General features: G+C 34.1%; 1 protein-coding gene across 2 annotated transcripts in view; it reads left to right on the top strand.

The window, feature by feature from the left end:
* The first annotated feature begins 729 nt into the window (after positions 1 to 729).
* LOC111420525 (zinc finger protein 235-like) overlaps positions 730 to 18507 on the top strand; it is a 32172-nt gene continuing 14394 nt past the window's right edge. For both annotated transcript variants that reach the window (XM_023053541.2, XM_023053540.2), the window contains exon 1: positions 730 to 1547. In XM_023053541.2, coding sequence (XP_022909309.1) covers positions 1400 to 1547 — 148 coding nt within the window. In that variant the 5' untranslated portion in view covers positions 730 to 1399. The remainder of the gene's footprint in view (positions 1548 to 18507) is intronic.

The raw sequence follows: 18507 nt of genomic DNA, 5'->3' as shown, positions 1-18507 counted from the left end.
CATAAAAATAACGCTATAGTGATAACGTTTCCTTATTACTCAATAAAACGATCGTTTGATAGGCTATGCTTGTACATGAGGCCTTGTACGTGATAGCCAATGAATCGTATATGTGCACTACAGACTGATTACATCAACTCCGACGTTGGCCAAGTACTTATAAAGATTAATGACGTTTAAAGGAGAGATGTTTAACAGTTTACGAACTTCGTTAATTTTATGACGTTAACCTCATTCCAAAGATTCATAGATAAATTTAGCAAATATAATGGTATATGTTCACTTGTTCTTTAGGTTTATACCAACATGCAAAAAAAATTGCATGATATCGTTATCTAAATATAAATTAAAAAAAAGAAATGAAAGAGATAAAATGAATCGTTCGGCAATGCCAATTAAAGAGTAACGGACGAAATGAAAAATCCGAACGACTTCGACAGTGGCGGGTGTTAAAATTAAAGTGTTAGACCGAGCGCTTTACCAGTTGAAAACAAGAGGGCGCTTCACGCCCAACTTTTGCCGAAATGTAAATCGCCACGAGGGAACTTCAAGTCCCGTTCGCAAATATTTGACGACCACTGTACACCGAACTACATTCAATTAGACACCCTCGTCATCCCTCACCTCCGCCGTCTCTAACGCCGCCGAGACCGCCTCCGACGCTGCAACCCTCCACTGCAATTAGTACGACTCGAGTTGTTGCATCCCTAGCAACGTGCATACACGCGCATACATCATGCATCAACCGCAAGGTTGAGCCAGCACGCGACAAAGATAGGTTGTCGCATTCGAAGAGAGAAGGGTGTATGGTTTGGTAACAGGTGTCGGTGGCCGATCGATCGACCACGAGGACGACGCGCATGCTCTGAAAGAGGGGATGGTTCGCTTCCCCGCCCGTTCTCGGCGTCGGGACGCAAGTCCTCGCTCGTTACGACGGCCAAGGGAGTGGTGATCCAGACGGTAAACTGTGTTAGAACTTGAGTTTTTCGCGTGTGACATTTAACCTGAGTGACGAAAAACAAAAAAAGGAGAACCAATTATTAAACACCAAAACCAACCCCCGGACCCGAACGACAAACAACGGACCGTCGATACGCCGAAATTACCCGAAGGAGAGAACAACCGTACGAGTACTAGCTTGAAGCCAAAAGAACCAAACAACCGAAACCGTCCAAAACCAAATTTTGCTAGATACGACTTAAAAACCATGCGAATCGTACGTCACGCATGACGCCATGGTCCTTTCGGCCAGTTCGTTACCTGTTGGGCCACACTCCTCATCGCTACTTGTTGCATGAACCTCTCGGCCGTGTGATGGCGTAGTGGTGAAAGCTCAACCACCTGCTTCCTTCAAACGTTGAAACCTCGACCTCGTTAACATTATTGAAAAACGATAGCCATGCCGCGCTGCTACATGATGAAGAAGAAAGCCTCCAAGTACCAAACCATGATCGGGAAAGAATCCTCCAAGACAAAAGCTATACACGAACATTACCCGATCGAAAAGCATTCTCACGTAGTTTACACTCCGCTTACCAGTCGCCCAAGTAAGTATTCCATTGGACGTGTTTTAATCTGTTGTTTTGACATCGGTCGGCTACCCGTGACGATAACCCGAATTGAACAAACAGATCGATGCTCTTAAAATATTATCGCGGTGAATCAGATCGCTAGGGTTTACGACCACCTCGTCTACCTACTTTTCACCGGTCCTGTTTAATGGTTAAAACTTGTTGAATATTTACATCTACTTCATATAATAGTAAATTTTATATCTATTGATCAATTTTTATAAACAAAATAAAATACTAGCAGCTGTTATTGACACAATGTTTTTATTACCCAACAGATAATGCTTTTATCTATAAATTCTTTTCAGTCACGTTCTCATTTATTTTAACAGTGATAAATTTTCATATTTGTAGTGCTTCATAATCCCCTCGACCTTCATTGAAACCATCGATATCTCTCTTAGGGGGTCAGATTAGTTATTTTTTCCTCTATTTTTATATACATATGTAGAAATATAATTTTTTATCAATAAATCATAAGATATAAAATAGTTATTTCTATATGGATAAACACATAATGAAGAGATTCCGGACATATCAAAAATTCCCTTATATGTATACAAATATAATAAAAAAATTACAGTGCTACAATTATAATTTATCAATAATGTTGTAAATTTGGAGATTCACTGACATTTTGAAGTTGACATAACATCATAATAAATTCAAGGGTGATTTGATAATGGTTGTTGATCTATCAACATATGTCCGCTACTTATGTCAAGTTCGGAATCGTGCATGGTCATGATTTTATAAAATGAATATTTTATAAATTTCTTTTTTTTAAGTTCAAACAATTCCAAATTACTATAAAGTCGTTTTCTTCTAATAATTGAAGCATGAGGTCTTCCCCATAAAGTATTTTCGTGGTTTCTTTAACATAAGCTGAGGAATACATATAATTTTAGGAGGATAGTACATCATAAAGATGTTTCTATTGGCTGTATACAGGTGTTTCATAATATGTATATGCGCAGGATTTCAGGATGTGATAGCTTGTTAAAAAATTTGAAAAAAAATTTCTATCAACTTACCCCTAAAATGCACCATTTTCGAGATACAGGGTGTTGAAATTTATAAAAAAAATCGTTTTTTGCGAATATCTCCGGAACCGTTTATCGTACAGAAAACAGTGTTTGTAAGTAAATAAAATAATAAAAATAAATAAAAAATTTTTTAAAGTCATAATTGGTGAAGATTTTGAATGGGTAGTGGTTGTTTTTCTCCCCAAGTTCTACGCCGTTGAACCGTCAATGTTTTCTACACAAAAAGTTACTGTAGGTCATGAGCTTTAAAGTTGAGCGTTTTCTAGAAAAATCAACTTTTATGTTGAAAAACATGGTCAATTTTCTGAAATAAAAATTTTATTTTACTAAACGTTAGAACAAGTAACAAAAGCAAACGTTAACTTCATAATAGCATAATTAAAAAAAAACAATTACAAATCATACATAGTTAAATTAAATGTTGGAAATTCGCAAAAAACTATTTTTTTTAATTAAATTTCAACACCCTGTATCTCGAAAATGGTGCATTTTAGAGGGTAAGTTGATAGAAACTTTTTTTCAAATTTTTGGACAAGCTATCACATTAGTAACACTGCTTCAGGATGGGTCGATGCATTACCAAATGTCAGATATCCTTGCACCCAATACTTGTACTTCATGTGGCTTTTTAAACCTGTGTTTTTTAACTATTCACCAATATTGAACTGAATTAGCACTCATAAAATTAAAACCTCCTCTCTTTTTTCTTACATTAATTGAGCATCGCTATTGCATTTCTGCGACATTTAGATAATTTTATTTTTTATGTAAATTATAGTAACGTTCGTATAGCTAAATATTGGCATATGATCTGCCTTATATAATGAATTTTAAACTTGTTTCCATTCTTTCCTATGTTTACATTCCTATGTTATTTGATGACGATTTGTTTCTTGCATGTTAATTCTGTTCTTTGACTCAGCTTTGACTTCCTTGCATATTTTTGGTTCCATACAATTGCATTGATACATGTTTGGAGTTATTGCATGTTGATTACAGTCCGGAATATATTGTGTCAAGATTGCAGTAATGAGAAATTTGCATGGAAAGTTAGATCTTTTTACTTAAATCTTGTATGTTGATATTCGTGTCTTAGCGCTTCGCACCCATCCTGATATTTCTACAAGAATTCCTCGTTTTGATATTCCTTTAGTTTAGGTTATAATATACCTTGTTTCATTTCTTACAAAGGTGTTAAAAGCTAGATTGAATATAACCCAATTCTGAGACTTACAGTAGTTTTTAATAACAAAACGTTATATCTCTATGTTTTACCAAACAATCTATTTAAGTGGTAGTCAATAAAATTTTTAATCAAACGTAATACCCAAATCAGAAGCAATACTATCTCTTTTAAAATCTTTATGCTTAGAATTGTGTAGCTGTTCATTTTAAACTAGTTAATTTGTAATAGTTTCTTCATAGCAATTTGAATAGCCTATTGCAACTATTGCATATGATCCTCAAGAGAAATGAGAATTGGAAGCTGAACTGAACAAAACTGCATCCAACAAATATCCTACGCTACATAGGCAGGATTTCTCATAATTTCTGCACAAGACTATTTTCTCGGCCATCAACCTGGTAAGAGCATACTACTAAATTTGTAGTTATAAACGACAAGGATGGTAAGATACCACTACCCAAGAAACCGAACGCTTCCCATTAGGACGACTATGACAATAATGTCAGTCTGATGTCTCATGTTCCCATGATATTTCTGCGCATCATTCACACTCGTAAATATGCAAAATACGGGAGACAGAATCAAGACTGGAATAGACGCTGCGGAAGTTAGGATAGGGAACACAACATCTAATGAAATAGAGATCGGTAGAGGCGTCAACCAGGGATACGTTCTATCTCCTCCCCTTTTTAATATTTACGCGGAAGCGATATTCCAGGAAGCACTAGTGAATGCTAAGGGGGGAATTAAGCTCAATGGAGTCCTCGTGAATAACATACGTTTTACCGATGGCACTGCCGTGTTGGTCGCCAGTGCTTCACATCTCCAGAACATGGTAAACTTCTTCACCACACACAGTGCACAATACGGCTTACATATGAATACTGCTAAGACTGAAATGATCGTGCTCTTCTATTCACCAAAAAATATTTTGGAGCTCTTGTGAATGAAATAAGTGAACCTAAACAAGAAATCCTCTCACGAATGGAGCAGTCCAGAAGAATGTTTATCTCTGAAGACTTTCTACACAAATCGTAACTAAGTTTGCAGCTCCGTGTATATTCGCTACGTTATGTATTTCGCGTTCTTCTCTACCGAGAGTCGCGTCAACACGCTTGAGATATATCTATACCGTTGTAATGACTAGGTAGTCAAACAGATGGGCAAAGGCAAAGGACGGAAGCTTCAGTATGTTAGACATATCATATGGGGGCAGCGCTACGAGATCTTCCGACTCATCATTAACGGAAAAATTGAAGGATAACGGTCAGTGGGAAACGACCAAATTCGTGTCTGAAAGATCTGCCCCGGTGGTTCGGACGTACATCTATTAAAACATTCATACAACATTCACGCACTATTAGAGCTAGTTGGATCCCCAACCGTCGTAAGGAGACAGAGGACTAAGAAGGAGGAAGATGCTTTGACCCAAGCAGTTTTGTTGATATATCCAGCTCCAATCGTTGGTAAAATGAAACAATAAATGAATGAATTTTTGCAGCTAGTTAGTACTATATCGTCGACACAAACGATCAATAAACACTAATTTAAGTAGAAAACTGAACGAATTATATTCATTTATTGACAATAATTCGGAGTTATATTGTTAGCATAAGAAAAATTCGGGCAATTGTTACCACGAGCACGAAATTAAATGCAAACACGAATCATGTACACAAATAAACGGTCCAGTTCAATAGTGTTAGAAGAACTTTTAACACAATTTGTTTTCTCCTACAAATTGCGTTTTAATCTTAGATTTTTAACGTTATTGCGATTGTAAATCGAATGATTTTTGATTGCATTGTTATTGTGACATTTTTAAGATAAACCCTTGAAATCCTTGAAAAGAAAATTAAATAAAGTAAATTTTTATTTTAGATAAGTTTAAAGAGTTATTACAATGTAAGAGCTGTGGGTATAAAGTTTAATCTATGACTCTATAGCATAAATCGTAAAAGTTTCACGTTTATCATAAATCAAAGTTATAACATTTGTAACTCATAGACAAAAACAAACTTGTTCAAAAGCGAGTTCGCTTGTCGCCGTATTTCCAATGCCAGCGAATTTATTCAGGGCGTCTGTATAGTTATCACCATTTTTTGATCTGTAAGATAGCCGGAGAACAATTAGATTAGTTTTTACTTTACAAGAATTAAGGAACAATATCGTTCGACAGATCCACATATCCAGTACGAAATAGGTGGAACACGAATCAATAGAAACTCCTTCCTATCATTTCAACAATAATATTTGAGCGGATATCAATCGTGCGTACCAACGAGATGGCGATTTTGAGAGCAATCACTGGAAACATTCAATGAGATCGGAGAAAAAGCAAGGAAATTCTGAAAAATGTAAGACGGAATATGTAGTAACGTAGATGTGCGCACGCAGGATACTCTGGAATGCGCACGTTTCAGGAATGGAGAGGAAGTGACTACCTGCCAAGGAATTCCAGAGATTGCAGGCCAGCATTCAAAAGGCCGCCAGAACAACCTTATACAAAAATGATAAGATAGCTGGTCCCAAGAAATGCAGGTTGTACAGAATGAATCGAACAGCCACTATGGCTTCCGCAAAGATGAAGCAGAAAATTTCATGGAATAAATCATGACAGAAAATATCCAAAGTTTTAAAGATTTACTTTTGGTAATATGTGGAGTTCATGTTAGATTTTGAAATACTCATTACTTTTCTTGATATTATTTGCTCCACATAATGTCATACAGTGAATTCCAAACTTTGTCTGCTATTTGTATTTTGGATTGATTTTGTTCAATTTTATATCTGGTTTCGCCAATGCTTCACTTAAACTTCTTCACCTGCACTTCGAATCTTAGTACATTCATAAGCTTCATTTTTTCTTCGTTGATCATGAATCCATGATCAATTTGGTGATTAACAGTTTTTATTGAATTCCAACCCAATAAGTTCTTATGCATTACACTTATTAAGTTTTGGTACGTGAATTTACATAAATTTATATTAAACATTTCATATTATTTTTCCTTTATAAAAATTTTTTTAATTCGGCGTTAATTAAAACTGGTAAAAACGTGTTGAAACGAAAATAAATAATCAATAAATAACCGCATTTCTCAATTTCGAGATTAAACCAATGCTGCACACGAACTCAACCACTGTTTTTTTTAAACTACTCCCGTTTCCCATATTTTTTGCCATCGGACCAGTGTGCGTTATTCAAAACTCAAGGGATGAATTAGTAATTGAGGCTCGTTTCGCACACGTCCGTTCCCATTCCGATTTTTGGCCCGTCTACCGATTCAATTCAAACATCGTCCATACGATCAAAAGGATTACTTTCTCATTACCGCGCCTGTCCGGATGCGCGTGCGGCCAAAATCAATTATAAGTACAAATAGGGATTTTTTTAGAAAAAGAGAATGGATTAATGGGCCCATCAAATATTAACCTAACGTAATGAAACAAAAATAAAAAAATGTGTGTGGAAATCTAATTTAAAGGATCGTGTCATATGTTTGAAATGTATGCTTAGTATTAAAATGATATAGGAAGTTAAATTAATGTATGTTAGGTTCGATTTAATCTGCACAGGGTTTATATAATGAATATTGATCAAAATGGAATCTAAAATCTAATGGATTTATTCATATTTATTCAACTTTAAATGTAACAAAGTCTACATATCGTTTTGTTCCATTTCATAACATAAAAATAAACGATTTCTGTTTCAATTATCTATCGAAATGAATATCAGTTGTAATCGGATTGAAATTTCATACGGTCGAATTGCAATGTACTTAAACAAAATTTTAAAATCTACGATAAATAATGTTTCACCTTTTTAGTACATATTTGAAAATGTAATTAGCTGTGTGCTTTACAATAATGCTTTATCCAATTATATGCCTTTATGAAAATTAAATTAATAATAAAATCAAATATGACATCGAATAATACAATTTAGGTATAAATTGCAAAATAAATTAAACCCTCTGTTTTTCAAAAGGGTATTTTTCTGATTCAAGATATAATATACAATAATTGAATTTACTCCGAAATTTGCTCAAATTCCATTGAACTCCAAATAACTACATGTAATTTACGAAGAATCATAAAAATGTTTTAAAGCAAACTGAAAGTTTTCAATTAAAAGGTAGGACCGTAAAGGATTCGAGATAGAACTCCAGTTCTTCGTTCATTCGCCCGCCCATCCATTAGAAATTGCTTTTATCCTTTTTACGTAACGAACCGTACTTTGGTATTAATGGTGGAGGCGCTCGGGTCCGCGTGGGTATCCCCCTTAAATATTACACGGGATATCATTTAAACGCCCTTCTGGCTACGATACTTTTCATGGAAACCGGTATGAATAAATTAAGGGAACCGATTGCGGGAAATGTCCAACGGCGTCACGTTTTGCGGACACCTGCCTGATTCGAAATTAGGATAATTATCCCCTTCGCAATCTGTGAAGGAGGGGACTTGTTACTATCCCAATCACGGTGTGTAACGAGCCCTAGTTAATTATTGAAATAAGGGTGGTAAGATCACCGTGACGTAACTAAATTATAGCTAGTTTAAAATTTGATTATAACCAATCTAATCAAGTAGTACAAAGTAAATGTCAGGTAAACACACAACCAACATGTTATGTACAACATTTTTGGGCACGATTCTCTGCAAGGATACGCTGAATTACTATGTAGAAAATGAAGAAAAGTGTCGATGAAAATTTGTATTAAAATAGGTTCAATATATACCATAAATTTTAGGTTAAAATATTAATGACTCATGTTATGTATTTATTTATATTGGTGCAATTATTGGAGATTCCGAGTTTTAATTACAATTAAAATGTATTTCATAAAAAATAAAATAGAAAATAATTATTTCACTAGAAAAAAATATAAAAACAATTCAACATTCGCAATGTGCTATTGTATTTATACATAATAAGATTTAACTAAAAACGTCGTTTTTTCTTTCCGCCTAAAAAGATAAGCAAATTGTATAAAAACATAGCTGTATCATTCAGAAAAAAATCATTTTCCAAACAGTTATGATCCAATTAAACTTTATGGCAAAGCAATCTGTACCCTTAGCATGCCCAACTAAATGAATACAGAAAAACCTTTAAGAAGAAAATCAAAAGGGTTTATGCAGGATTTGCTTACAGTGTCATTCCATTTGTCACAGAATGACAATATGACAGGGATTGGATAAACTGTCCCTAGCTGTGCTATTCACCAACTTATCCGTATGATTGTGGCCCATATTTCTTGGTTGACCTTACAACCATTTGTGTGTAATATAGATGTGATACCGCTATTGCACTCTTTATTAAAGTCGCTTAACGTATTATTAGCTATGTGAATAGCAGTTCAGTTTGTAAAAGCTTCAAGTAATTGGTACTGATCCATTACTCACAGTCAAAAGGGTCCTTTACGACAACCTCTTAGATAAATGTATCTAGAGACGATGTTCTCTATCGTAATTGCCGATGTCGAATTTCAGTTATTAGCACAATGCTATAGTTACAGTTGTTACAAATCTTGTCACGTTGGGCTAAGTCACAGTTGTGGGAATCTACATAGCTCTCAGATTCATATCCTATGGTCTTCCAATTCTTCTCCAACGTTCCATATCAAATCTATCTAAGGTTACACTGGGAGAGAAACTAACTCAGTCTTTTTAGGGTTAACTCATTACGAATGTTCTTCACATAATAACACGTGCCATCGTTTGCTGCATCCTGTAACACAGAATGGAATGTTATTATGTTAATAAGATCTCTGAATAAGATTGTTACATAGTTGCTGCAACTTGAACAAATGCTTATTGAAATTTCTGAATTCATAGAATAAAGCGTACTGCTGATCGAATTCTTTGTAATTGATACTCATGTAATTTAACGAATGTTAAGCGCAACATCGGATTACCATTAAATGGGCGCAATTTATCTCTATAATGTTTTTCATTAGTGTGCTGAATTAGCTAAATTGCGATTTCCTTTTATACTTTGCTTTATCTAGAAATGCATGATGTGGAGCAACTTCATTGAAGTCATCCCGTTGTTCTCGAATTTTTTTGTAAAATTCAAAATAAATAATTAAAAATAATTTCTATGCCTTGCTACGGTATTTTGCCCAATCTTCACAACAATAAAATCAGATTGAAGCGTTCTTGGTTTGCAGATAAGGTTGTATCGAAATAATGTGGTTTAGACATTGTTGTATTGCTTTTAAAGTTGAGTTGAGACATTGTTGGGTTGAAGATGGGGTGAGTTGACGTGTTGAGATGAATTTGCAATAATTCCGATGAAATGGATATCTTATAGAATGTCTAGATAAGCTGCGACGTTTTTTGATAAATGATGTTATTGTACTGATATGCTCTAGGAATAAAGATCATGTTGAGTTGTGACATTCTTATTCTTCAGAATAATTCAGTTCAAGATAAAGTTACATTTTACGAACAAATCTAATCGGATAAGGCAAGAATGAGATCGACTTGGTGTTTAATATATGTATTAGATTTCTAATCAAAGTGTAAGGTTCCACGACAGAAACATCAAAGAAGATCGACTCACAATTTGGAGCTAGTTCGAAAACTCTTCAATATTTCTATAAATAATAACAAAATTACCATCGAGTCCAAAATGTTGCTGTTGGTGAAATGTTTCCTTAGTTTTCGGAAACACATTCAAATAATATATTCCTCTGTAATAACAGATACCAAAATGACTTGAAAATTTACTGGTTTCACCTATTTGTCAAGGTCTGAAATCTGTATGATATATGCTAAGAAGTAAGTTGTCTTATGTTAGTAGGTCTTTTGAAAAATAAGGCCAAAATGAGAAGTAAGGGACACACCAACAATTAGTTTGCGTTTTAAGACATCAATGTTATAGGTTATTCAAATCAAATTTTCTTTTACTTGATATCTTCCCTCTTTGTGGTTTTATTCGCAATGACAGGCGAGTTTTCTATGATTTTCTCAGTTTTCTAGGATCAGTTTCCAATTTGCATCAATGGCATCTGCAATTTTTTATATCTTCTCCGAAATCGCCATTAAACATTCACGAATTACATTTATGGTTTTTTAATAAGGTTGGTCTCGGCATTTATATTATTATTCCCTATCAAAACCGCTATGAGAAATCATAAAGTAACCATCTTCTCCATAAAAAGAAATACGAATAAATAAGTAGATTTATTTATTTTTATATTAATTCAATGTTACGTATCTCATAAAAGTATCTTGTAACACGGCATTTCACGCCAACGACCTGTCTGGAACAACGCACATAGGATTAATTCAAAATCGTTGCGAAATATAAATGTTTCGTTCATTTAGACCAAAATCGGTAGAAATTAATAAAACATATAGGTTAAAGCTATTCTCACATTGGCAGTGGTTAAATATACAATTCAAATTTATTATTGAATTTAATAATACATAGATATACAATTAACAGGAATGTTATTTCAATCCCGACATTCGTATTAAAAAAGCAAGGTTTGTGGAAAAAAACTAAAATTGCTTGCACATTTGCTACATATCTCTGAATTTTAATTTTTAACATGTTTACGGTGTAAGCTAAAGGCACCGATGGGAATGGCATTGCCATTATGCAGCAATAGTGCAAGCTCGTTTTATTGCAGTCAATAAAAAGTCGCCACTCCTGTGAGTTATGTTGTACCCTTACTTGCACATTGAATTCTGCATGTCAAAATATTGAACGAAGGAAGTACCTCTTGATCTAAAACAAGAAATTTTTGTCCCAGGAGTTACAACGGAACCTTCTGTTGCAGTCTTGGCCCCAAGAGTTCTGTTTACGCATTCGAAAGTTTTAGATCGCGAACCAAATTGTTCAGTTCCTTTTGATTAAAGAGCTGAGGTGAAGTGTCAGGCAGCTGAGGGCAGTACTCTTCTACATGTGGAGCACCTTGATTCACTTGACGTTGAGTAACTTGCCGGGGCGTCCACGTTGCAGTCAGGAACAGGCAACCCTTCATTGTAGGCAACAGGCAAATGCACTGAAGATACGTTTGGGTACTTTATGTTATGTAGAGTTTTGCTAGAATGCCCTATAATATTTGTGAGGCAGAAGTAACAGTCGTTAGGCTCACACCACAGGAGCACCGAATTTCATGGCTCGGGATTTGCCTTTCGATTAAAGTATTAATGCAGGCAATATGAGGCCCGAAATTTTCAACTTGATCAACAAGAGGATAATGATGCACTCTCATTACAAAGAAAGGAACCAAAATTAACATTCAAACAAAAAACAGCGAAACGCTAAAAATAAAAAGTAAAAAACTCAAAAATCTTACGCACTAGAACATTTTGAAAGGTATATTCGGATTCTACATACCAAAACACATACAAATTGATATATCACATCCCAAATGCAAAATAGCTGTTGACTAATGTTAGGATTAGGATTTATCTAGTTGGATAAATTTATCAACAGGTCTTAAAAATGGGCCTAAACTGTGTAGTCTCGTATAACACCGTAACATTTCAATTTCAATCCAATTTTCATTTCAATCCAATTAGTTTTAATTCATAATGTTTACTTCTAGTCTGACGTTGCAAATAGCTTTAACCTGAGTTCTGTGAGACACTAATTTATAAATTTTTATTTGACCGAGTTTTACGTCATCTTGACTATAACGTGCTAGCTGGCGCCGATGACCTAAAATTATTTACTCCCGTAACTCAAGTAGAAACTGTTTGACCTTACAGCGTAAGCTCAATACTGTAAATATCTGAACATGCACATGCAACTTTACGACGATACAAATACATCAAAGATGTAATAACCAAACTTGTAGTAATCTTATTCAGCCGTTATTGTTTCTAAAGTATCCAATTCAACGCTATCCTCATCCAAACATAATATTTCCAAAATGCTCAATCAATTTTTAAAACCTCAATGCAATTCCAAAAATCAAATTTAATCCCTAGCACAAATCATCAAACTTTAATCATCTTTTATTTCTAAAAACATAATATAATCCTCTATACCTGATCCACCAATGAAAGCGTTGCATCGGCTTTTTTTCTTTATACATAGACGAGGACGTGGTTCTCTCTCATTCTACTCTTTGCTTATCCTTCATGAAAAGCTTGATCGCTGCTTTATTACTATGTCTTGCTATACAACATTAGGTGTCCCTACATCTTCCCTACAAATGTTTATGCGTTTTTTACATTATTCTTCTCTTTAAAAGTATGCTCTTTAGATAAAAAGGATTTTAAAATGGAAATGACAAAAATAATAAATAAAAAATTAAAATGTTTACCTCATTTTTAATATAAATATATAATTCGTCAAGTTAGCAATTGGTAACATAAAATATCGAATACTTTAAAGTTATAGCATCATATAACAACGAGGTAAACGCCTTACAGCGTAGAAAGATGAAACCTTATGGGATGTGCTCAATGTTGATGTTTTCGATGATCACGTTTTAAGTAGGGCATGAAACTCGGCAGTAAATTTTACTCGTCGCCGTTAGTGACCGTTAAAAATTGACGGCATTTCAATTTAAAGTATACCATGAACTGAACCTGATCTTCGTATCGACTATAACCGGCTAAGCCATAAAGAGAAACGTTTTTATATATAAAGAGGTTTACAGTCTGAAATTTACGAGTGAGACATTGATGGCAATTGATTTCTAATACCATTAAAAAAAGAACGGACAGAAAAGATTTTTATATTTACAAAATCTTTGTTTACTCATGATTTAAAACATTTTAATTTTTTATCCATTATAATTTTTCCCGCATTATTATTATTCTTCAGTTTGGATCGGCGGATTTAAGAGGCAAGCGGATAAACAAAAGGGGTTCGAGCATCCAATCAATCCGACCCCGGTTTGCCTCTTTCAAGTCTGCTCGTTAATTAAATCAACAATTTCCCCTGTTGGAAAAGATAAACATTTAAATTGCGCGCCAGCCGCCGCAGCGACCTCTTTCTCCCTCTCGTTACCTTCTATCGTTACAACTTCGGACAAAGGGCGTTTGTCGCCCTCGTACGAACGAAAAATCTAATACTACGACTACTACTACGTCGAGTTTCTCTCCCTTTCGCCTTAATTCCGAAACGTTTAATTAAATTTGTTACTTGGTAAACGAATCCTTTGATAGGTTAAAATAGATTATGTTAAAGGAAATACGATGATTATCAGCATTTAAGTTAATGATTTAAATTAAGTTAAAATCAATAACGCTTTGTAGTATAAATAAAAAAGTATTCTTTTCGTAATTTGTGTAGTTTTATATTATTGTTTGAACATTATTTATGTTATAATGACAATAATAGTAATTTGATACCATATGTTACCTTTTGACAAATTAACAAATAATGCGATATAATGCAACATGTAATACTACAAATGATTGAAAACGAAATAAATAAGCAGAGTGGAGGAGAGTTACCGTCGCATTGTAAATGGATTAGTCATTAACTAAATTATGCATTGACATTGCGTATGTAATTGATTATTCATTATAGATACCGGTGATGGTTGGATATTAGCGTTGCTTTGTTTACAGAATTCAATTGATTTGTATAGAAATGTACAATTCGGCTATTAAATATTGAAATTTACATTGTTTTCTACCAGTTCTCATTTATATCTAGTTCTCATGTAAATCCAAATTTAATACACATAAATTCTAAATTCCACCCCCCTCTTTTATAATCGCGAAAGTAAATGCGATTAAATATTACACTCTCGTACTTATAAAGCACACCATATATTTTATATTACACGTTACCTTAACGAGGACTTAATTTTATAGAGAAAACCTATAATTTTTATGAACTTGTCTGATATACAGTTGGTTTAAAGATTTTGCGTGAAAACGAAACACGCTATAAAACTTACACGAACACTCTTTGTAAGAAAATGCAGTTGTAATTTGCATGAACGTGAATGAGTTGATAATATTACATCCATGTCATTATAAAATTTTTAGTTACTACTTCTAAACTTAAAAATATTGGTTTAAAAATATATATATAGAATTCAACAACATATTTATGTCTTATAAAAACTATTAATTGATGATAGAGCTCCATTTTCTTATAAGCGCATTACTTGTTTGAAACAATCATAGTTCGATATTTTACAAAAATGACGCATATTTATAAACAGAAAACTGACTGTCAACTGTATCAACAATAACATTAGTGTTGAGTAGGGATGGCAAAAATACCAAATATATATCGATGTACTTCATGTATTCTTTGGAAAACGTCAATGTTTTTAATTGGTTTATTTGTTTCATGTAAAAAATACCATGTTGACTTGACGTATAATTAAAACTATACCATATTTAAAATGGTACATGCGATCTGCATGGTATTAACCATTAAACTTGTTTTAGTTTGTGAGAGTTCTGTAGTTCCGAACAGTTCTCAATCATTCCGTGCATATATGTTGTATGGAATAGATATAGTACAGAACGGTTTAGAAATATAAAATTACTGAATACCCCACGAATGTGATCAAGTAGAAACATGATAGCAAATGGAAGTTGTAAATGCCAGAGGATTGATAGCCAATTGAAAACAACTTTTGTATGTTGATTTCGATATAAAAGTTTCTTAAGGTGTTCTAAAAGATCTAATGGTAAAATTACACAAAACTAGCTTTAGGGTTACGGTCTGATTGTGTTGTTTCTTTGTTTAACAGTTATTATAAGACTGATTGTATTCTGATTCTACTAAATTTTCTATCTCATTTACAATCTATACCAGTAATTACGTTGTAAACAAACCTTTATTATCTAAAACTACGAATATCATGTAAAATATATAGATAAAATGAAATTCCATTACATGATTATTTTGTTTGTTAAACAGAAAGATACGAAATTCAACTCTGTCTACTTGTTGCATTCAGTTTTCGGAAAATATGGCGAACGACGTCGACTTGGTTAGGGAACGGCGACGAGGGCGCTTGCACAGAAGCGTAACGAACCGAATCGCGCCGGAATGGCTTTAGCGTGTTTTAATGGATTCGAGTTTGGTGAATATGGCTGTGCCCAGGAAAGTAAAGGGAAAAAGAAACAAAGGCAAAAGCGAATACCGGCGCGGAATAGCTTTGATGTGAGCGGAAATGTACTTAATTAAGCAACTCGAAAGAATCCACGCTGAAGTTTCGACCAAGTTCGAGGCTACGCCGTCGGAATTCTCTCAATATTTTGCTTCTTTATCACTAATACAGTTGATTGAGTTGAGAGTTCATTACGGAATTTCTCTCGACTTCGGGTTTCTATGAACGAGAACTCGGTCTGATCTGATTTCGTTTATTGTTGTTCTGAGCTTTAACGGTGAATAACGTTCAACGATTCAAATTAAAGATTACAAAGATACTTTTATAAGATTATCTTCTAAATTTCATTTTTATCAAAAATAATTTATCTACAATAAGACTTTTTCGTTCTGATAATATAAAGATAAGGGTTGATATGGGTTTTCAGAGCGAAATTGTTATGATTTCTTCTTGATTTAAGGCACTTTAGTTTTTATGGTCAATATGATTCACTACTATTATTTTAGATAAATTTATAAAAATTTAAGAAAATTACACAAAAACAATCAACTAGTAAAAATTAGCATAAGACTCCCATTGATCTATAATAATTGGTTTAGAAAATCCGTGTTTATTCTAACGCTACCTAGATAGAATTGCACATATCTGAGAAATTTGCATAGAAATTAATACGAGACGAGCGCTTAGCGTATTTACATTCGCACATTTCAACGAGGCGTTTGCAATTGCAAACGGACAGCGCTAGGCGTCGCGTCGGTTGCCATTTCATGAAACGAGCTGAACCGAGGACGACGACGATGCCGACGGCGCTCTGGATACTGTTGGCTGAATCGTCGTCAGACACCACCAGAGGATCCAGAACTACTCTATTTATTTGCGAAACAGCTCCTCGGGGAAGCTCAACTTTGGAATGATCGAATTGTAAAGAAGTTATCTTTGTGGGCTTCCGATCACGGTGAAACTGAATCCACGTCGTTTGCAAATACAAAAAACTTACTTCACGTCGTGTACATGATCAAATATTGGAACAAAAATTAGAATATACTTCTGGTATTTATTTTGTAAAATTCAAGTTATATTAAAATGCTAAATTATTGGTGCGCTTTGATAAAATGAAATGAAATTATATTTGTTTTGGAATAAATTTTAAATTCAGAGATTGTAATAATAAATTTTCCGATTTTATGAATTCGAAATTGATTCAATATAACTTTTCTTCGTCTATTTTTACAAGAATTTAGTTTAATTTTATTTACTTTGTCCTAAAAGGTACCTAAAAATATTAGTATTAATCATTCGCGTCCACCTGTTAATCAATGTTTTGTAGAATTTGAAAAATCGTTTGAATTTCGCCTAAAAATATTGAAGAATTGTCCAAGTTGTAATTCTTATTAGCATACTCTAAACACACTGGGCATTTAACATAAGAATTGCATTTGAAGTAGCTTGCTCCTCGTAAATTTAAATGTTCTTGTTCAGCATGGTTTTCAAAATACAAAATGAAATAAGGGTGTTGTTACACCCATTATCTCCATTGCTTCGTCAGGATGGCTGCCATTAAATTTAGAGTTATTTCAGACAGCTATATTTGTAATTCACCATTTAGTGCATCATATCTGAAATTGCCCCTCGGGCATAATCTTCTGGTAGGTCCTCGCAGACTTCTTCACTAACATGATGACTTTCTTGAAATGGCTGATCTTGTGCCGAATGAACATACCACCTATTCCGGCTTGAATCAATGTTCGTTCGTAACCACTAAATGGATCCATAGGAGATGTTCCCTGTGCTCGTGGAGAAGGCAATTGGCCTAGAGATAAAGCGAATCTTTTCGGAAATACCCTTGGTTGGGTAAGAGGTAGAAATTGCCTTTGTGGATTAACATATGGTATTATTGAATCATTGGTCTTTGTCGGGAATTAAAATGCTCCGTAGGGTTGGAAGTTCACAACAGTGATCCTTGTTGGAAATTAAGTGTTAAAGCACGCTGGAATGGCAAAGCAGGCTTTAAATTTTGAGAGACGAGCTACCTATGCGTCTATATATGTCTTTCTTTTGCAAATTGTAGTTTTCTACATCAAAGGCATAACATTCAGCAGCTTCTATATCTTTTGGTCTTCTAATTTTTTAAAAAGCAAAGTGTTCAAATTGGCTTTAATCTTAAGCATTGGATTCGTTTTTTGATAGTAGAATATTATGAAGAACATGCGCAAGGAGGTCTTGTGGTTGGTGTCCACAGCTTCTCTAGCTTATCCTTCTAACTTACCCATAAAGATCATTAGTAATCGACGGCCCATTTTGGCATTATTAGGATTTGTCGTGAAAAATTCTTCTATCCAATACCCACATGAATTAACATTACTTCTTAGTGTCGTTTTATCGTCGTTAAAGGTTGGAATTAAATTTTTGGTCAGCGGGTTTGATCTCCCAGTCGACTTTTCTTTGCGCATTGGTCGCTAATTCATCGCCGATCTCTTCCAGAGCGTTTTGTAGTTCTCACTAGCTTCTCAACTTTGAATACAACACTTACTTTACTACCAGGAAAAAAACATTGCGAGAAGGGAACCGATAATAACAAAATCAGATACTTATAATAAAAGTATCACTCTGCAAATTCACATGTAGTCTCTTTGTCTATT

Source organism: Onthophagus taurus, chromosome 1, assembly GCF_036711975.1.
Source record: "Onthophagus taurus isolate NC chromosome 1, IU_Otau_3.0, whole genome shotgun sequence".
Classification (NCBI taxonomy): domain Eukaryota; kingdom Metazoa; phylum Arthropoda; class Insecta; order Coleoptera; family Scarabaeidae; genus Onthophagus; species Onthophagus taurus.
The sequence above is the reverse complement of the archived record's forward strand: the minus strand, read 5'-3'. Positions and strand labels throughout refer to the sequence as shown.